General features: G+C 32.3%; 1 protein-coding gene across 1 annotated transcript in view; it reads right to left on the bottom strand.

Annotated features, from left to right (window-relative positions):
- Positions 1-22,910, bottom strand: part of LOC143228055 (zwei Ig domain protein zig-8-like) — an 84,410-nt gene that overhangs the window by 15,506 nt on the left and 45,994 nt on the right. The window contains exons 2-3 of the mRNA XM_076459394.1: positions 19,068-19,258; positions 3,638-3,848 (exon numbers count right to left, since the gene is read on the bottom strand). Of these exons, the coding sequence (XP_076315509.1) occupies positions 3,638-3,848; positions 19,068-19,258 (402 nt within the window). The remainder of the gene's footprint in view (positions 1-3,637; positions 3,849-19,067; positions 19,259-22,910) is intronic.

The following is a 22,910-nucleotide window of genomic DNA, read 5'->3' as shown; positions in this document are numbered from 1 at the left end:
AACAGGGGTCACTTTCAACATTGTTTATAATTGTCATTCATATTTACCTCCTGTATTCTATATTGAAACATGTCTGTTGATAAATATATAAGTGCACAGTGACTTTCCGAACACCCTGTAGATTCCAAAACTTCTAATGTACGTATCTCCAATACCTTTACTGTAAAAACTGAAATAATTAATTACTCGCGACTGAATGAAATTCTCCACAGAAATATGGAATACGGTGTTGATGTAAAATGATATAAATATTATCAGTAATAATCTGGTGACTGTAATGAATTTACATTTGCTAAAAACCAATCAACAACTAACAAAATATGCACCTGTTTCTAAAGCTACATGGTTTACTAGTTTCGATTAGAAGAAAAGAAAAAAGAAAAAGAAAATAAAAACACAAGCTGCGCAACAATAATTGAACTTATACCTAAGATATTATTTTTAAAATATTCAAACAAATTAAATTGCATTTCAAAATACAAAAAAACAGATATTACATCAATAAAATATTGGAAAATATTTTAAAGGTTTTTTTTTAATATATGAAATACCTACGTTCATATGTAGTTATGATGTGACCTCCCACAGCAGAGAAAACTTAGTAAGGGGTAATTTCCAATTAAATTTATTTTTATATTATAATGTAAAATAACCAATAAAAGAGTTTATTTTAAATGTTTGGCATTCTTAAAACTTTATAATTACAATTCAATAACCTAGTTTTTTTTATTATCACACGGTATACCACAAAAACTAAGTCATCACACTTCTGTATTCAAATTTCTTAAAATATTACAAGTATCTATTATCATTATCTGCCGGAAGGTAAATCTGCAGATAAATTTACCACACCTGCTTCTCTTTATGTCAGGTTTATCTTCTCTCTCTAATAACAGTAAAAAGCAAAAACCGAATCAAAATTTGAAAATGCGAACTTATTATAACATCGTTTATTAGATCTCAAATACAAAACTCCACTAAGTAATGTCAAAACATGAAAGAGGACTGACGTACATTTTGACGTATTTAACAAAGAAAAATGCTCCCAAAACACCATGAAAATAAAAATATAAAAAATGGCTTAAATAGTTTAAAAATACTTACACTGCAAAACAAAACTATCGCACAAAAAAGAAGTTTTAACAGGCGATATGTTATATTCAGCCGCCTAATAAAGCAGTAATTGCCATAATGGATAATAGAAAATCTAACTTAAAATATTATATACAATAATCATAAATAATAAATAAGGAAAGAGCAAACAGTACAATACTATAGTTTATCTTCAATGCAATCACATAAAACATACACGAGCAAAATGCCTATAAAAATACTATTCCCATCATTAGTCTGATTATTTGCATTTATGCCCCCTAAGACAGATATCTTACATCGTAAACATCTAGAAATCCAAAGTTTTAAATAGTGAATGCTATTTTACGTGATAATTTAAGGAGTAATTTCTTGTTTCAATAGGAGTTATATGGAAATTCTTAATAGGATACATGAAACTAGTATAGTTGGTAATAAACGTATACGGCTAGGGAGATCAAACTAAAAGTGGTTCTAAGTAACCCAGAGTAGAGTATTTATATAATTCATAAAATCTTACAAAAGTCTTGTAAAGGCATAGTTTATGTTCAGATATAAATGTTTATTTGTTTGTTATTCTTAATGAGAATGACACTGAATTGATATATAGCTACTCAAAACCCACTCAGTAGGAGAGTTAACCAAACAAAAAACTCATATGGTCGTCAAACTTCAATAATAAGAATCATGAAAGATGCAGGTAGATGGTATTTACAGGATAATTCAAATTGAATTCTCTTGACAAAAATCAACAATGTCATGTTCATTGGCTGAAAGGACAATAGTATTATGGTCCTACACGTCCTACGTTTACAGGTGGATCGTGCCAGGGGACCATTAAAGGTGCGGGCTTTCTACACAGAATAGCCGGATATCTACACAGAACAAATGGAACCCTGATTCTTAGAAGATTCTTGTTAAACAAATGAAGTTACAAGATTCAGATAGTGTTGATAGAGCTTAACGAATCATACGACCGAAAGTTCTTACTTTGTATTGCATTAATCACATTCAACAAACTACTGTGAGAAGTTTGGAAGCCTACTCATACTAATGTGAGAACTGCTCTAGTTACACTACCACGGAGGTTTGTAAGTCTCCACATTTTAATGCGAGAACTGCTCTAGTTACATTACCACGGAGGTTTGAAAGCCTCCACATTATTTATAGTGGTTGTAGCCACACTAACAGCTGTTTTTGTTTTCTCTTCTATGATTTCTTTGCTCAAGATCATCAGATTAAGCTTTATAGATATTTCTTACATGTTTACAGAATATCAGAATGTTTCTGGCACCTCTGTCCATAATGGTGATGCTTCAATCCAGTGAAGATGAAGTTGGACAACTGAGGGCTAATATGGGGAGAAGTGTGCAATGTTCTGAGTTATTCGTTTTGCTATATTCCCAGGATTCACTTTAAACATAGTCTTGGACTGATAAAAAAACTCAAATGGTTCAATAACTTTTAAGTGGGCAATTACACCCGGTAATATACCTTTTTTCAACTGTGTGTAATATGTGGCGATTAAATCATTTTCTTTAAGTTATTAACAGGCTATCTGCAATATTTGTCCTTGGGTGCATTGAAATTAATGTCGTAAATAGAAGGGAAATGGTTGGTGTAAAATGGTTAACTTCGATAAACATTATAAGTCGACATAAAGACGCATGAGAGATATTTCTGAATTTATCAAGTGAATATTAAAATTCTCTATTTTCTTTGGAATCCATTGGTTACCCAGTTTCATGTACATCGACAAACGACATCGTGTGAAATTCCTTTTGTGCAAAATATTTAGTAGCAAAATTTAATTACGAAAAGCAATTTTTGATATATTTTACTGAAAGTAAAAATGAAAAAATATACTTTAAATACATTTGATATATTTTATGAAAAGTACAAAGGTAATAATACACTGAGTTTCTTTGGTAAATCTTCCGAGAAATAGAAAAATCACGGAAAATACATGGAGAACATTTACTATATTTTATAAAAAGTAAAAATGAGGAATAAATACATTGAGTGTGTGTGTCGTCGTAATTAACGACGATCACTAACGGTGATCTGCTCACCACAGATATCGAAACAAAGATTCTAGCGCTTTAAGTCCGTACACATACCGCTGTGCCACTGGAGGGCAATAAATTGAGTACGTTTGATATAGTTTACAAAAAAGTATAAAAAGAGCAACAATACTTTGAATGTCTTTGACATAGCTTAAGGAAAATAAAATAGGAAATAATATTTTGTTGATATGTTTTACAGGAAATCCACATGGGGTTATTTGAAGGGCCTATCGTCCCCTAAATTTTGGCGTTGTAAATCCGTAAACACACCGCTGTCCCACCGAGAACGGGTAAATAATAAACTGAGAATGTTTGCTATATTTTACGGAACCAAAATGAAGAAAAAATACGCAAAATACATAACGATTTCACGACAAAAACATCCATAGAAAGAAAACTTAGGAAGCTGATACATTAATTCCCAATGTTTTTTAACTACCCCTAAGTCTTACCCTGATACTATGGCTAGATGGACTTACCTAAAACACGTAAATTGACAAAAAAACTTATTTTAGGGTCAGAGCTCACTTGGCATTCATACAACCCAGCGTCTGTCAGCTGTGGATACTTTATTTGGAGCGACCAGTCACCGGTGTTTTCTACGTGGACGGGACTAAATCTGTTATCATTGATGTAGGTCACAGTTCCCACAGTTAAAAGATGGAGGTCATGTCGACGAATCCAGGCAACCTGCCAAGCATGTGATATACTTTAAGTATTAATATAAATTAGTTCTGCAAATAACGAAAAGATCAAACTTTTTTATAACTTTCTGCAGCTATATGTTGATTTTATTGCAAATTTCTTATAATTTACTTTATGCATCATTGTTCAACTTTTATATATTTTACAAGTTACGTAACTAATTCTCTTTATTATCTGAATTTTATTTTACTGAAATATAAAACATTTACTGAGAAGGTAATTGTTAAACATATTTATTAATAACTTACTGACTAAAAGCTTATGATTATAATTTCAAAAACTGATGCATACTTCTTAAAAAAATATGATACTTGTACATTAGGAAAGACCCAGCATGGCCAAGCGTGTTAAGGCGTGCGACTCGTAATCTGAGGGTCGCGGGTTCGCATCCCCGTCGCACCAAATATGCTCGCCCTTTCAGCCGTGGGGGCGTTATAACGTTTCGGTCAATCCCACTATTTGTTGGTAAAAGAGTAGCCCAAGAGTTGGCAGTGGGTGGTGATGACTAGCTGCCTTTCCTCTAGTCTTACACTGCTAAATTAGGGACGGCTAGCACAGATAGCCCTCGAGTAGCTTTGTGCGAAATTCAAAAACAAACAATACATTAGGAAAACCCTATAAATATAATTCAGCCACCGGAATGAATATTAACTAAAAATTATCAAATATAACTGTAGTCTTTAATAGAACAATAATCTATAAAGAAAACAATACTTTTGACACACATTAAACTGGATTTAATTTTTATTTAATTGACTTTAAAATAAACTCTGTGAAAGTTTTGTTAATATGTATAGGTTTAATAAAATTTCAATATTATATAAGCAGAGGTAAAGCATAATCATTAAATCTTCAAATATACTACAAAGCCTCGACTTAACATTCAAATCGCAATCCAAAACAAAACTATAAAAACATATCCATTTTGATCAATGTTAAACTGTTAAAAATAGAGACGAAGATGATCCTTTGTTTGTTTTTAAGTACAAAGCTGTAAAATAGGCGATCTGCATTGTATTCACAACGGATATCGAAATTAACTTTTAATGACAAAGTTCTTAGACTTACCCTGAGCCACTGGAGGAAGCAAGATAAAGGAAGAATTTCCAAACTCGCATGTATACACACTAGGGTGCGTCAAAAAACAAAAAGTTGTGACACTCAGTCGCTCGCTTATAATTTGATTCCATTCAATGAAAAAAATATGCTAGCGTAAAAATCAATTCAATGCATTAATATTTAGGGGTTGCGTAATGCGCACAAAATAACAACGTGCTTCCGGAACCAAACGAAAAGTTGGCATTAGTGAAAGGCTAACTTCGGCTTTAGACAGAACCCAGATCAGTGACCGAAAAGCCGCGCAAATTTTGCTTCCTTTTGCAGCTCATATTGGACATAATATCGAGGACCATGCCATTAGCCCAAGTTCCATAAGGAGGAAACGAATTACTAACCGTACTTTTCTAGCAGCTGAATTGAAGGAAAGTTTTTCTCCAAACGTTCCTTTGACATTACATTGGGATGGTAAGCTGATGCCTGACTTGGTTGGCAGAGAGAAGATCGAACGTTTGTCAATTTTAGTTTCAGGTGAAGGTGTAGAGAAGATTTTTTCAGTGCTCAAGATTGATAGTGGGGATACAAATTCAGTAACTTCTGAGATCAGATCAGTTTTAGTAGAATGGAATGTAAAAGACAGAATTAAATCGCTTTGCTTTGACACCACGGTGACCAATACAGGATCCAAATCTGGCGTCTGTCTGAGGATTGAAATGTTACTTGAACGTGAGCTCTTGCACCTTGCCTGTAGACATCACATTTTGGAGATTCTTCTGAGCGCTATATTCTCTACTCTCGTGATAGAGACATCAAAAAGTCCAGATATTACTTTGTTTTTAAACTTTAGAGATTGTTGGCCTAAAATTAATAAAACTAAGTACATAACAGCAGTAGAAGCAATGCCACTCCGAATACAGCCTTGGAAGAATGATATTATTCAATTTTGTCAGAATCTCCTTCAATCTCATCAACCACGGGACGATTATAAAGAGCTCTTGGAATTAGCTGTCATTTTTCTTGGATCTCTTCCACACGGACGTTCTTCAGTTTCTTTCCGTACTTCTGGTGCTGTACATCGTGCACGATGGATGACTCGAGCAATATATTCTCTAAAAATTTGGATGTTCCAAGAGGAGTTTGGTAGACTGCAACCACGGCCTGCTTCATCTCGTGTTTCATTTGACGCACATTTCTGCAGCAAACTTGGCGATTTGTGTGTCTTTATAACTAAACATTACTTGCTCTCATGGTTTACAGCTAAGGATGCTTCCGTGGCAGCTCGAAGGGACCTTACATAATGATTAAGGAAGTTGGTACAAAGACAATGAATCGGCATTTATGGTATTTATCTAAGGTTGCAGTTGGGCTTGCGCTCTTTGATGACGGCGTAACGAATAGCGACAAACTCAAGATGGTCTCAAATATGAATACCGTGAAAGGATCTCCTAGGCCAACTCCACGTTTAACAGTTGATGCTGCAAGCAATGCTGTTTCCAGAAAACTTCCAGATTTTTTTTACCTCGGGTACGAAGAAAATTTTCTACCATCTGGATATTAGTAGCGCATTTTATCATTACCACCGAAAGAGTGGAGCGCCTCCGAAGAGTACAAACAAGGAAAGGACAGAGTAAAGAAACTTTTTGTGACAAATGACGCAGCTGAAAGAGGAGTAGCTTTAATTCAACAGTTTACATCAAAGGGCCGCACCAAGAACGAAGATCAATTTCAGTATATGATTCAGATGGCAGAAGAACATCGGCGAACATAATGCGAAGGGGGCAGGCAAGATAAAACTTCAATGAAATAAATTTTTCGTTCAAGTTTTTATGTTTTTGCTAATTGTATAATAACAAATATTAAATAATTTCTTTAAATAATTTAATTACCATTAACAATGTAATGTAGGGTAAATTTAAGGAAAATAGTGAACTTTGCGAGGCATGCGCGACCCCTAAATACTTCGCGATTGAAATGAAACTTTGTCTATGTTCTTTTCTCATGCAGTGGCACAACTGAGCAACTGAGCAAAAAAAATGGGACATTTTAATTTTTATCCTTTATCCGCTGACGCACCCTAATACACACATATTTCGCAAAATAGTATGCAAATAATCCCTCAAAAATTTTTAAACCTAAAAATACCCTCTGAACTGTCAAACTTATAAAATGAAATAAAATTATGATAATATATAAAATTACATGAGCTTCTCAGCTATCTAAGGCTTTACGTTTTCGAATTAAAACTGTTTCACAAATAAAGTAAATGGATAGAAACCTATACTGGATAAAAACCGTACCTATACATACAAGAGCAGCCGACGGATCAATAGATAGACTGGTAAATAGATGAACAGAAAAACAAATAAAGAAAGAACGTAAGTACGTATTTCACGATAATATTTAATACGGTAATATAATATTCCTGAAAGGAGTGCAACTCAAAGCGAAACATGTTCAGGTACAATGGAAGTAATTTAGTAACAAAAACAGAAAACAGTGGAATACATAAATTTAGTAAGATATTTATCTGCAGAAGATTGAGCCCTGTTACAGTTACATTCGAGATTTCACTGTAATGTAAGAACCTGTGGGACATAGCAAAGGCCTTTTATGATACCCGTATATTCAGCTAGCTACAAAAATAAATATACATTGATATTATGTACAGTGTAACATAGTACTTCTGGGATTTTATATGCAAAAACGGCTCTCAGCCCAAACGAGCCGTTTTTGCATATAAATTTCTCAACAAGTGGGTTTCTCGTCATCACTGATAGTACTTCTGGATTGCGTAACAGCGGTTCCCACCGGTGGATCAGAGATAAATAAGTGGACTTTAAACAATAAAAATCGGGTTTCGATACCTGCTATAAGTAGATACAGATACTCCATTGTGTAACTTTATGTTTTAGAACAAACAAACGAAATAACAGTGGCTATATATATAATACACTATATGGCACCAGCTTTGGAATACTACAGTAGTTTTTAAATAAAACACCATATTGCAGTCCAACCAGAAAGAAACAACATACATTTATAAACGTTTACTATAAATTTCTGGTATAACAAAAGTTATAAATAAATTGAATTAAAATAAACAGACATTTCTGTAATCAAGAAATAAAAGAGTAAGCACTTTGAGCCTCAGATAATGACTATGTGATTATCAAAGACAATGTTGGGCTGAAGTATTTTTTGCACATTCGGATCAACTACATGTGACTAATGTAACTGTTATTTGCGTCACCTATACTGTAATTGCATGTGTTATTTTTCTACCCCGTTTAGCGTCAACTAACTTTCACGTAGCGAAAGCTTGCGTATTGAAGCCATACGGATTTATGTACTGCTTTTAATATTTGTTGCTTAGCAATATGATTTTGTATTTAATTCAAAAGCTACACACAACTATTCTTGTACAAAATATAAATTATTTTGCAGTTCACCATGTGTCTTGAACAATACTGTTAAATACTGCTTTTAAACATAATAATATTATGGTTAAAGTTGATAAGCTTATTATAGTGTCAGTAACACCTGTAGTGATCAACTGTAGTGTATGCTTTCACATAACAATTTCCCTTGAAAAAGTTATGAGTAGAGCTTCGGCCTACATTCCGTCTTGCCAAATGATATATATGTCAATGTAGTGTTATCCGATGTATTATTGTTTCGCTGTTTAATCACATTAAAGTCTCATGTTCCTAAATAGCATCATAGTATAGACAAAATAATAAAAGGAGCATTCGTTTGAAGCTAAAGCGCAGCATTTCTCTTTTCAAGATAATATGTATTGGGTTGAAAGGTCAGTCAGTTGTTTCAAAATAGGATATCCTTTTTCTCAGTGTGATTTTTCTAAGACAAGTCTCGGATTTTAGGTGTTACAGAAACGCGTGTTAACTTGATGCTGTAGAATATACTATTTTACAGAATGCAGTTTTCATCAATGTAAAAGTAGTTCTTATGAAGGAAATGTTAGTAACCATATTTTATTTCATTCTATGAACTGTAAATATACAGTTTTCGTCTAGATTCACATACAGTTTCATCATTATTCAAACTGTTCATAATTATTTCATTGCAATCGTAAGAAACTCGTTGTGAAAATAACGTTTTATCTGTGTATAACATCATAAGAGTAGTAGTTCATTCATTTATCCTATTATTATGTTAGTGTTATTTATAGACCAACGTAACAATTTCCTGTATTAATAATGACTAATCTTTTAAGTTTCTAACTTCAAGCATATCTTATACAACTTAATAACAAAAGATACCTTGTTTCAATAAATTAGGATCATAAGTTTTATATAACTTACAATATATATAACATGTAAGTGGTTGTTCTGTATACATTTTCTTATAAATGGTGTGGGAAACTAACTTTGAATAATGCGCTACTTATTTATACATAAAAATCAAGTTACACAAGCATTACTGTATTATCGAAAGCAGTAAAACTTATTTGACTGTAGTGTATGTATTATCTTGGAAATCTGAAAGCTGAAAATGTGTTCATAAATACAAAAAATTAAATAAAAGATTACACAAAATAATGCTCTTATTAGACAGAAGTAGTTAAAATATTAAGATAGAGGGGAAAATCACCTTAGTTTTCTAGTTTTATTAGTTTAAATTTGTATGTTAGATGGTGTACAATAATGTATTGTCCGGTCAGTACTGTATTACAGAAAATTCAGTAGTCGGTTTCACAACTCGAACTTAGATGAAAAAACTCTAAGTTAGATGAACTTTTATATAAACTACAAAATATTACCTTACTGTTAAATAAGTTTAGTGTAAATATAATGATATTTGATAGTTAAACTATTAGTTCAGTTAATTCAACTATAAGAAATAGGTACTTAACAATCATCTGTAATATAACGATGAAAACATTGATATCTTTTCCAACAACAACAATATTCTTGGGTTGCGTACTTGGACGACTACAGGAAATTCTACATGTCACATATTGCAAAATTAAGTATATATATACAGACACATAGATATATACATGACTGCACTCACAATACTTTTTGTTGCTGTTGTTTTTATCATGCTACACTTATATGTTTATGTCAACCTTGTTATAATAGTACAGTCTATTGGCTCTTCATCCAAAGATTCATTAGACGCTGCTAGCGTTGTATGTTACCTATTAAGACATTACGGATGCCTTGAGTCTCAACAATGATTCTTAGAAATGAACTAATTAACTTAGAGACGGTATTAATTCAGCCTTTTGTAACAAGTTCTGTCTTGCTCACCATCTCGCTTCAAGACAATTACGTCATAAATCAATATATTATCGCATCTATAACAAAGACTCCTTTTAATTCAGGTAATTTATGAAGCACATGATCGGTGTTCAACAGCTTGAAAAATTCATCTACAAAGGTATCTTAGTTGTTTATTATCGTGCTCGGAAGGAATAAGCAAGTACATAGTATAAGCGTATGGGGAGAAAGACTAACACGGACTGAATAGAACTCTGAGTATAGAGTTCCCTTTAAGTGTCAGAAGTTCGTTTTAATTGACAGAACGAAACATGGTAATCTACATACAAGAATCTACCATACGCAAATGGATGGCATAGTTTTTATCCGTTTTTGTTCTCCGTCATCATGGTTTTCAGAAAATACATAAATACTGTTAAAGGTAAATCAGTATTGTTACTCATGGTACACTTTATTAAAATACAGTTTTACAGAAAACTTGCTTATAGCTGATCAATATGAATGAACTAAATAGTAAAAAGTATAACATGTTCTCTTAACTCCATAGCCAATTTTTTTGAAATTATCTAACATTGTCTATTTGGTAACATAGAATGGACGTAGCTTTTTTGTTTTTTACATTTGAGTGTCATGTTTAATTTATTTTATATTTCTTCATTAAGAGGTATGTCCTCAAAGGCTCATAGGTAAGTTTATGAACTTATAACACAGAAAACCCATTGTGTAATTTTATACGTAGAAACATTTTACGTAATTTGAGGCTTTACGTTGTTCTTGTCGTTTTGTTAGCGCAAACCTTCACAATCTGCAGTCTATCTTCCACGGGAAATTGAACTCTGTACGTCCGTGCACTTACTGCTAACTCAGTGAAGGAAGAGACTTTATGAACACTTACGCAATGAAATAATTAGGCTTAGGGCTATGATATTTGGCATAGTCGTTTCATTTTATTTTATTTTAGTTGAATATCTTCCTGGTGATATTAAAATACAGTAGGCTCAATACATTGTATTAAAACAATTTACATTATCAAGTAAATAACGCACGTGACAACTATAGCTGATATAAAGTCGTAATAGAATCACGTGAATTGTAGCTGCAACTGAATATTGTAACAGCTCTGTTAGACGTAAAGTTGTAACACCTCTTTCGAACATAAATTATTCCTACACTCAAACCATAAAGCTATGCTCAAACAGGAGATTTAGAATTGAACTATAAATAAATATGAAACAAACTGGACTACAGAACCTTCTAGAAAAAACTGAACAAAGTCGTACTGCATTCCAGCAGGGGTAAGCAAAAATGCACCCTCTTGTGACAGATGAGAATTCGCGAACAGAAAGGTCACTGTCAAAGGTGCAACAATATAATTAAGAAGGAACTATGTCGTGGAACAGTAAAATACATGTACACAAGATATCGCGTTTCAACTTCTTCTTACCACAATCAGCTGGATTGGAAAACTCATAAAAAGACTTACGAGTCAAGTCACGGGACGTAGCACCTATAACTTTCTGTGCTTTCAGACTGTGTAAACCGACCCTAGAAAAACTGTGTTTCACTACCTTAGTTATACTATGGAAAGTCACGAAGGAGCAGAAATCTACTATGGCTGTAAAATCATTATAATGAAGCTTTTTGCAGTGAAAAGTACTATGTAAATTTATTGTTAGGATGCATGGTCGTCAGATAAAACATGACCGGACACGGCGAAATGGAATGTAACTATAAGGAGAGACTTCAAAGAGTTTTGAACTAACGTATTCTTACCGAGTCAAACCCGATTCAACTTACCTATTTCTGTTTTACCATCGCACATCCAGTCATTATGCACGTGACTGTACGTCCTTCAGTAACTTATCAAATAGTTACGATAACATTACTTGACAATCATTTTTTTTAATATTAATAATTCAATCCTCTAAAAAACTGTAAAACATAACGCATATTCAATGGTCTAATTTTTGATATTACCGTGAAATATCCACTTCATTAAGCTCATTTTAAAGAAATTCAAAGTGAGTGGAATTAATCGAACCCAAAATTGATCAACAGTAACTACATAAGTCTCTCCATTTAGCTAATGTGATCACTCATTTAAAAACAAAACCAAAAAACAGTTATATCTATAGAAATGCAATATCGATTTTTTTAATTCTATAACACCTATTTTAAAGATACTGTTCGAGCTCTCTATATAAAATCAACTTGCAATAAAACATTGCAAAGATAACTTATGATTTATACTCGAAATTAAGTAAATATATCTTTACACACAATCGCCTAGACATAAATGGGTGTAAATACAGATTCCCTGGTGAGTCAGCGCTAAGTTTATAGACTCAGAACACTAAAATTTCGAGTTCTGTGCCTTGCAGTGACAGAAAGCAACTAGACTATTGTGTAGTTTTATGCTAAAAAATAATACAAATAACAAATGCGCGGCATGAAAAAAGAAGCTGAAAAACAGATTTCACTGTTTTCTCTTGTGTTGTGTGTTTGTGCTGTAAAATTTAGATATTTTAATAAATATTTTACTGTTTTCTCTTGTATTGTGTGTTTGTGCTGCAAAGTTAAGATATTTTAATAAATATCACAGATTTAATATTTCATATTAAAAGCGATTCAGATAGACACAACGATGAGTGTACATTTATAAATACCTAGAGAGAGAAATTGTTATGTAGTTAGAGAGAAACAGGAATAACTAGGTACGTAGCATAACTCACAAATAAAAAAATTACTTGTTCTATACATTATATTAAAACTTGCTTTGTTAATTTTCATTTGCTTTCAAAATATTTTATTAGCCCTTTCCTTAATCTTAGTTCTATGTAAAACTTCTGACGTTCCATCTCAAAATAATTATCACGAAAATTAATGTTTTAATTAATTCGGTATAATTTAGATATTCTGCAGTAAAATACATATATTGAATACGCACACATAGCTCCTGATTAATAAATGCTATTAAATGCTAAAAAGTTTTTTATTTTTATTTTAACTTTTCTTATTTTCATCTTTCGAAGCTCTACTCAAATAATTGGTTGAGTCTAACAACATAAAATGCGTATTTTTTCTTTGTGTTCATTGGCCTTAAAGTTTTGGCCAGCAGTGTATTACATTAATTTATTCGTACTTTACTCCAATGATTTAAACATAAGGATGTTGTGTTGTGTCACTGAAGTTGCGAGAAGTCCTGCCTGTAGAAATAATAGAAAGATATATTATTTATTCATTCTATTTTATAGCTCAGTCCTACTCAATTACTTTACCTTTCTGATGTTTTTGTTGTCAACAACACTAGACTGGCTTAATTGTGGAAGAAAGATTCTTTAAACCACATAGCCAAGAGGAATACCATAAAGGATTCACAAGTTTGTTTGTTTTTTGCATATTGGCTGTGTAAAAACGTTTAAGCAGCAATTATTGAAGTTGAATGCAGATACGAACTTAACTCGAAACTTGTCTGTACGTTTCTATACACGTTATAATTAAAGACAGGGAAATTTGGTCAAAATTTGAGACTTTATAACAAAATATTCGATTTCGCAAAAAGTGTACAGATTATTTTAATGATCGCACTGTGCACACGATCGTAAAGGTAAAGATTTTAATTGATTTTCCGAGGTCTAATTCTAATAAGGTCATAGCCCACACTCCTCACTCTTTTGTTACCTACATTAGGGCATGTGTGTTTTCTTATAGCAAAGCCACATCAAGGTATCCGCTGAGTCCACCGATGTGAATAAAACCCCTGAATTTAGCGTTGTAAATCCGTAGACTTACCATTGTATCAGGGGGTCACATAGAGTAAGCGATGAAATACATAAATAAGAGCAGAAATAAATACCACTTCTTGTTGTAGGTTCATTTAACTGACTTAGTAAATATGAATAGGGTCGCAAGTTCGAAGCCCCGTCACACTAAACACGCTCGCTCTTTTCGTCGTGGGGAGGTAATGTTTCATTTGTTATTATGTACAAAACTATCGAAACCTTATTTCCGCTTTTTGTTTTAATTTCGCGTAAAGCTACAAGTGCTATCTGTGCTAGCCGTTTCTAATTTAGCAGTATAAGACTTAAGGGAGAGCAAGTAGTCATTACCACCCACCGCCAACTCTTGGGCTACTCTTCTACCAAAGAATAGTGGGATTGACCGTCATATTAGGTTGAGGAATAATTCGTGAGCGTTTTTAAATAATTTCATTCAAGCATTACATGCAAGACTATACAATACTTCAATGCATGAACACATTACCCCCAAAACATTTATTATGATACTTTATTTCATGTAATACCTAGGTATATAGTATGCATTGTTTTAAACGAAATTGCAAGAAATTAAATGCGAAAAGCAGATGGTGTCGAAAATGCTCGATTTTGTCCACTTGACATTCCATTTAATGAGCTGAAAATGAAAGCAAAAATTAAAGACATATGAAAATCAAACACACCATCTATTAGAGCAAAAAATTATCTACCAAATGACATGGAATATTTTGCGAAAGCTTTTCATTTATGAATATATTTTTTTAACTTGACAAAACGCTCACGAATTATTCCTCAACCCAATATTATAACGCCCCCACAGATGAAGGGCTGAGCATGTTCGGTGCGACTGAGATTCGAACCCGAGACCCTCAGATTACAAGTCCAACGCCTTAACCCACGATACAGAACATAAAGATAGTCTTCTAAAAATGTTTAAGTATGTACATGTATGTGTTTTCTTATAGCAAAGCCACATCGGGCTATCTACTGATCTCCCCCACCGAGAGGAATCGAACCCCTGATTTTAGCGTTGTAAATCCGAAGACATACCGCTGTACTAGCGGGGGGCAAATTTTTAAGTAAACAAGAGACACAAAAGGTTGACAGAATTATGTTAGCAGAACTTGAGGTCGAATGAGATTTCTGATTCTTGAACCATCTTTCTCATAAAAATAGACGTCGATTTTGAAATGAGACTGGAAGCTAGTGAGCTTTCTTTTTTCATGGAAATTCATCTGCTTCTAACCTTTATCTACAATAGATGAGCCCGCGTATCATCGAAAACTGTGAAATTTCTTAACACTATTTAAATTGCTTTTAACTTAGTCCCAAATATCTTGTTAATGGCTTATAGCGGATGAGGAACAAATGTGTAATTACATTACTTTTGTAAAGTTATATTACAGTGAATTAGTTTCAATTCAAGCAGTGTTGTGATCTTGTCAGTCAATGGCTTATTAAAGTAATAAACTTTCAATTGTGAATAAAACATTTTTATTTAATTTGTTAAGTGCATAAATAGTACTAGTACATATGTTATAGACTTTGAAACACCAACTACAGCAACCTATCAGTCTTTTCAGGAATCACCTGACCTCACTAAAGAACCATTTTTAATCCCAATCCGCCTCTGCACTATATAGTACGGCCTAGTTTTATTACAGTAGTTCTTCGGGTCGAAGGATTCTTTCCCGTAATTATAGCTTTTGCTTCATGGATCAAAGAGTTTTCTTTGTACTAGCTTAAGGCATGTTTTAAGAATCATGATTCAAGCAGAAAAAGCAAATTCAAATACTTTAAGTAAAACGTTCATTATATTTTAAAGTAAATCATCAAAATAATTCTTAACAAAGACTGCCATTAACAACAACATTTGTCCCATTAAACTTAACACGCAGTGTTAGGTGAATTGTAATTTATCTTTTCCAAACGAATATACTGGAAAAAACGTGAATATTTGAACTGTAATCAACTAAAAATATAAACGCTTACTTACACGAAATTACTGTGACCTTAATGGTTCGTGATTTAAGATATTATGATCGATGCTAGAAAACTTCAAACAGATACATCCTAGTGCGAACAATGTGTTAAAGTAAAAAATATCGTGATTAAATCATGAACATTTTCTTTGACTGTGTTGACTTTGTTACCCAGTGAATGTTTTCTCACAGAGCTCTACATAATACATGTGAATATATATAATTTTTACAATTTTCCAGAATGAAATACATAAATTAGAGAACAAACTTACACAGGTTACAGCTAGCAGCACTTAATATAAAGAGTACAAATACGTTTGAAATAGGTTAGCCTCATACTGAAATAATTATAACAATTTAAGTACAGAGTAAACTACATTTGTAGCACTAATACGCTTCTCGCGTTACATTGCATTATTTGCATTTTTTTAACTATGTAGCTCTAAGTAAGCATATAAATGAGAATATAAAATAAGAAGGAGCAAAATAGGTTAAATAAACTGATCCTCCAATATTCAGTTAAAATGTAACATTATTTAACAATCAATCTGGATATAAATGAAGAATTAGAAAGAGAGTTATCGTCTTTATAGATCAACCAAAGACATTTAGATTATACAAGAATGATACCATGGTGTCTTGATAACGAGAAACCCTCTTGAAATAAAAAATGTATCTCACAACGGCTGGTATGGGTATTAATACTTTTACTGATAAGGAGAGAATAACGTTTTGACCCTCCTAGGTCATCTTCAGGTCTCTTCGTGACTTTATAATGACTTTATAAGTCATTTTACGGAACGTTTTGAACCAGGAACATTCGCAAATGAAACTTTCTCAAGTGAAACAGTGTTAGATTGCTGTCTTTGTGAATGACTTCAACCCTTTCCACTGTCCGAGTGCGCGGAAACGTTAAACTATCCTGACAAGAAAATGAACCGTCACATTAAAAATCAATAAAGCTTGGGTATCAAGTATTCCGTCAATGTCTTGGAACATCAACGGACATTTAACCAGGATTTTCAATACCCCGGTATTTCTACAGGGAATACGAAGATTGATCACATTATATTGAAATTATTTTCTTGTCTGTCCGTTTCTTACAGCACATGTCACCAGGAGCGTAAAATACCCCTGCAACGTAGTTTTCACTGACAAAATCTCCGTCGTAAAGTTAACACGACGAAGGCACACCAACCTTCCTTACATGCCATCTTGTGTACGAAAACAAGGGCCACATTGTACAGGAATCCAAAGTATTTGACCGGTATGTTTTCCTATGGGATATACAGCAATATTGGTTTCATTCTCCAGATGCTAAAGGTATGTTATGGAAAATTAGTGCTGTCAAAATGGGAAATGAATGTTATATTATAAATCTACATGTGTAATCTGTTTAATGAGACAGGTTCTATGAACGTTGTGAACGATTTGTTAGAAGAAAAAACAATTTTATAAAACACCTGTATAAAATGTTTAATTTAGCATTTCACTTTTTACAACAGAACCTTACCAAAACATATGTAATGACAAAATATAACATCAAATTATTATAAATAACGTCTGCCACTTTCTATCAGTTATTACTAAACATTCAATACTAACTAGATCAGTAGCAAAATCCTAAGTTAACGACAGCTTCTGGTGAATTTGTGATACCGAAATATTGACATTGTTAAGACATTCTGGAATTTTAAGTCAATATTTTATTTGCATTACTAGAAATGTCTAGTGATAAAATGCAGTTTGCGTTAAACAAACTTAATAATAACATGCCATGCTCATCTCGGGACATAATACAACAACCAATTTTTCTGTATTTACCTTCGTGTTGTTGTTTACCCTTATTCTCTATATACAGTGTGCGAGTGCGAGTTTCTACGTATTATTTTAACAATCGGACAGCACGTTACTCTTTTTTGGTATTGTTTTGAATATAAATGATTCTAGCTTGACTTTATGTCTTTATAGAATTTTTTAGCTGTACCACCACTTATCTTGGCATTATTATTAACAACGAATTATTAACAAATATTGTCGAGTTCTTGACTCTTTCTTTTTAGGATCATTCAATGAAATGTACTTTTTAGTGTTATTAATAATCATTACTTAAATATTATTATTGGCCTTCATGTAGTTCGTCAATCGGGTTAATATTATTAATAAGTATAAGCTATTTCATTATGCATCTAGTAATCCATATGAATAATAAAAAAAATTCACTCACTGTTCTTGTTATAATTGTTATTGGTTGTCAATCGTGTTAATACTTTTCTAGGTGTTAATGTTAACAATATTATTTTACAGGTGAAATCACTATAGCAGTGATACTGCACCAAAGATAATTCCTTAAAAATGATATATACAAACATCATTAGTCATGTTATTAATACTGTAATCTTATAACTACGTTCCGTTCTTATGTAATCTATAATAATTTCTGCAACACGTTTCCTCCTCATATCAAAGATACAATGAATTAAGATGCCATAAGTAGCCTCATGCTAATTACTTGAACATTAAAACTATTTATATATTAGTACGTGTTAAATTAATGCTTCTCTTTAGCTGTTGGTTTGCCAATTAGCTGCTCAATTTTTAGTTTCTTCATTGTACACCTGTTTATTATTTTACAGAGTGCGAAACACCAGTAATAGCAGAGTGCACATCTCAGCAACTCAATAACTTTTAATGTGTCGCGAAAAATCCACAGAAAGTTGTTTCTTCTAAGTTTTTTGAAAATATTCCAACTTATTGAGGTATGCATTAGAAGAAGTGATGTTACTCATTCCCATCTTTTAACTAAAAACGGTCTAATCGGTAAGAAACTAAGGGGTTTAATGACTGAGTTCATTCTAGAAATACCAGATTACAAGAGTCAAAAAAAGTTCAATATAAGGTGAAAAAAATCTTCTAAGTTACAGCTAATTCTGAGTTTAAATAACATTTTCAGAGTTATTTTAGCAAAGTTGTTATTAACTTTATAGTCTATATAACACGGTATTTAATGATGATTAGTTACACCTAAAAATGTCAGAACAAGTTTTTTTAACTACCTGACATAATCTTATTACATAGAACTAAATGTGAACGTTTTTAACGTAAACAACTGTCTTCATTTTGTAAAATCATCATCGTCTAGTTTACCGCTTTGTCTCCGAGGTTATTGACAATACAGTGTAAATAGACGGTCTGGCCTAGTTGGGTAGTGATGTTTTTTTCTCTATTTTGGTCAAAAGATGGAGATGTGGACTGCACAAGTAACCAGTAATCACCGTTATTAGACACTGACACCATCCGTTTTCTTTCTTTCTGGATTAGCTCGTCCTTTGATGAGTCTATAACCAAAACACAGAAGATTATTTATAAATAAATTGTCATTGATTCTACATTTATGGAAGGTAGGTGCAACACTTTTCGTTTTTATTTACATATATCATTAATAACATTAAAAATGGAACAAAAGTTAAGATTTAGAAAAAGTTTAGAAGTTAGATATCATATGAGGAGTAAAAAAGCAAAGGTTACAAGAGGCCATGCTTTATTTTCTTATTTTTTGATGATCGATAGATAATATTTAAATTATATGAACATACTATTATAAAATATTATAATATTTTAAGTTAATAACCAATGTTCAATGCATTCAGTTCCAGTCAGTTACATGTTTAGTAAATGCATTTCTTGCATTCTGTACCAAAACTGGTTTGGTAAAAGCTACATAACACCAAAATGGGCAAATGTCACATAAAAGTATCACACATTCAAACACTTGCACTAATCAAAACAAACAGAAAAGAAGTGCAGATATTTAAAACACTGACACTTATCCAGAATGTGAAAATGATTTATTTTAAATATTTCCTCACATCTAGAGAAAATGATTATTTAAAATAATGACGTTTATCCAAAAAATAAAACGTAATTATTTAAAAGTTCAACAGTCTGATACAGAAACAAATATTATTTGAAATATTAGAATTCATCTGGAAAAATAAACTGAAAGTGATATTTGAATAATTAAAGGAATTGTTGTTAAAAGTACTAACAATTTGTAATCAAGAAAAAACATATATTTGGAATATAATTATTCATCCAGAAAATAATAGGAGTTATTTAAACTAATGGCACTATTTTAAACAAAAATACAATAACAAGCACTTGTAGACATTTAGACACCGGTAGACATTAGCCTTGTAAAAGTACTCATTCCTTCCAATAATGTTACATTTTAATGAAATACAAACCATTTTTTATAAATGTACCTGTTTTAATTCAAAACTTTAATGATCAAACTTAACATTGAATATGATTGAAATTGAATGTACATCTAAGCTGAAATTTGCAGATTGCATAAGTATTCAACTCTCCAAGCCAACACTTGGTGGTAACACTTTGACAGCAATTACTGATGTGAGTTTTTATCAATAGATTTCTTACAGCTTTGTGCAACAATATTGTTTTTGCTCATCCTTTCCATCAAAATTTCCATAATTTTGATAAGATCGTTGATGGACTACAATTTTAAAGTCTCGTCATAATCTTTTTTTGATTCAAGACAGGGCTTTGACTGGGTCATGGGCCACTCCGGAATTGTCTGCACGTCAGTAAACAGCAAGTTCACAGAAATTAATAAAAATATGTATATATAACAATAGATAACTTGTCAGTAGCTTGTAGGACCAAGGAGCTAAATACAAAAGAAAACAGTAAGCAGTACTAAGTGTTAAGTGTGAAACATTACATGTATAATCCCATACTATGTGTCAGCATTTAGTAGAAACTAATAACATCTACGTATCATTAGGCAATAACATTACCTTATTTAGATTAAAGAATCTATATGTAAAAGTACATCATACTTCTAGGTGATAAACAAACAACAATACGCAACAATAGAAAACATACAAGCAGACAATATATAACAATATATTACAGGAAGACTTTTCCCACGTTCCAATAGCGAAGAACTTTGCCACTAGCACAGATGATGGTATGTTGAACAGTTGAATGCTCCAAGTGAACGATGGCAGTTTCTAGGATAAACATAGACAAGATGGTGTGAAAGAGTTTGTTTCATACATCACTCATAGAACTCGTTGGCCAAATAGCAAACGACGAAGACGTAGGAAAACAGCAGCCTTAGCTAATCTATTGTTGATTCATATTTATACGCATAATTTTAGGACAACAAGGCCTTTTTCGTTCTTTTAGATCGTCCCAACTACTAAACCAAACTTTCAAATAAAACACTTAGAGAGGGCCCTTACCATACATTCAAGTATACTTCAAACATCTGCTTAAAACCCACATCTAAATACAGCCCATTCCAAAGGCCAAATGTATTGTTAGAAAAATAAAACTGTCTCAGCTGAAAATTATTCCTACCAAAATTTATACTTGTGTCCTTTAGCCTTAAGTCTTACCGTTAATTACGAAAATATGATGATCCATCAGCAATATCAATTTCTCTGACAGTTTTCAACACCTCAACAAGAAAAAAGATGTTTAAATAAATAACGTACACTCAATAAAAGGTAGAACACAAGATCATAAAAATAAAGAACCTACATGCAACCAAAGTATTACACAAAATGTTAAGTCTATATGAAACAAAATATTACATATCAGAATGTGATTAAAAATTATCTAAAACTTCCAGTTTAAAATCATAATTTTAAGGCATTGTTTCTAGCTAAGTTCTCTGTTGTTCCTGAATGACTCTGAACACTTTTAACACACCAAGTTCGAAAATATTTTTTCTGTCAGTTGTATAAACGACAGTATTCTAGATCGTCGTGTTCTCTCAAGTTTCTCATGTGGCTTCCCACTAGTTACTTAACTGTATAATTTGCTAAAATACATTTACACGTACTTGGAATTATTTAATGAAATTTTTAAAAGAAAGAAAAATTATTCGAAATATTAAATCTGCAGTGAGCCTCCCTATTTGTGACTGAAGCCTAACGTATAGCCTTGAAGTAAAGAATACGTATATATATATAATTTTAGCTGGGATATTCATACTTGTGTTTCTGATTTATTTTTTCTTTATTGTTATTTCTTGTTAATTTTAGGAATTGATATAGTGAAGCAAGTATCCAGTATTATTATTTAACTGCACAAGTATATGGTAGATTATGCAATACACAACAGTACAGCAGTACTTTCCTAGTTCAATTTCCACAGTAAGAATGATTGATTGCATATAAATACAACTTTCAAAGAGTTTTAGCGCTTTAGTTATGCGAACCACAAGCACTTTTTGTGAAAATATTAGCATATACATGAAGTAATTGATAGGTGTCTTATTGTCCAATATAATGTAGTATCTGGTCTCAATATCTGCTCTTATTGGATTTCAGATCTCTGGTGTTTTCTTTGGAATTGTTCGTTCAGTTTATTACGATTCTCCGTGATGTACAGACACAGTAAAGATAAACGAATAAGCAATTCTTGAATACTATGTAAAAAAAACAAAAAACACCAACACTGTATTCATTATTTTATCAACTTATGAAACGTGATGTTGGCTGTTTTCTGGACTGATTTCCAGCTGCCACAGGAAGGTTCTAGTGCATCTAAAGGGTGTTGACAAGCCAACAAGAGTGGCCCTCACATCAAGCACAATACACAGATGTACACCTTAAAAAGTCAGCCCTCTAGAAAGAAGCTTGGCCGTGCATATAAGAACAACTATTTCTGAAGAATATATTTATTATCCTGATGTATGAGCAACAAAGAAAAGATTTAAGGATTAGAGGGCATACCTTGAGGATTTTCTGCCTGTAGTAGATATAAGTATTAGTAATTTGAAGTCCTATAACATTGTACATTTTCCATAGTATATAAGCTTTCATAATACAAAATACCAAAAATAAGTTCAACAACTCGTCGTCTTTTTTTATATAACCATAATGCATAAAAACTTAAGAAAGAAGTTCAATCATTGTAAAAATATACAAAAAATGTTTACACAACAATACTCTC

Source organism: Tachypleus tridentatus, chromosome 10 (assembly GCF_004210375.1).
Source record: "Tachypleus tridentatus isolate NWPU-2018 chromosome 10, ASM421037v1, whole genome shotgun sequence".
Lineage (NCBI taxonomy): Eukaryota > Metazoa > Arthropoda > Merostomata > Xiphosura > Limulidae > Tachypleus > Tachypleus tridentatus.
The sequence above is the reverse complement of the archived record's forward strand: the minus strand, read 5'-3'. Positions and strand labels throughout refer to the sequence as shown.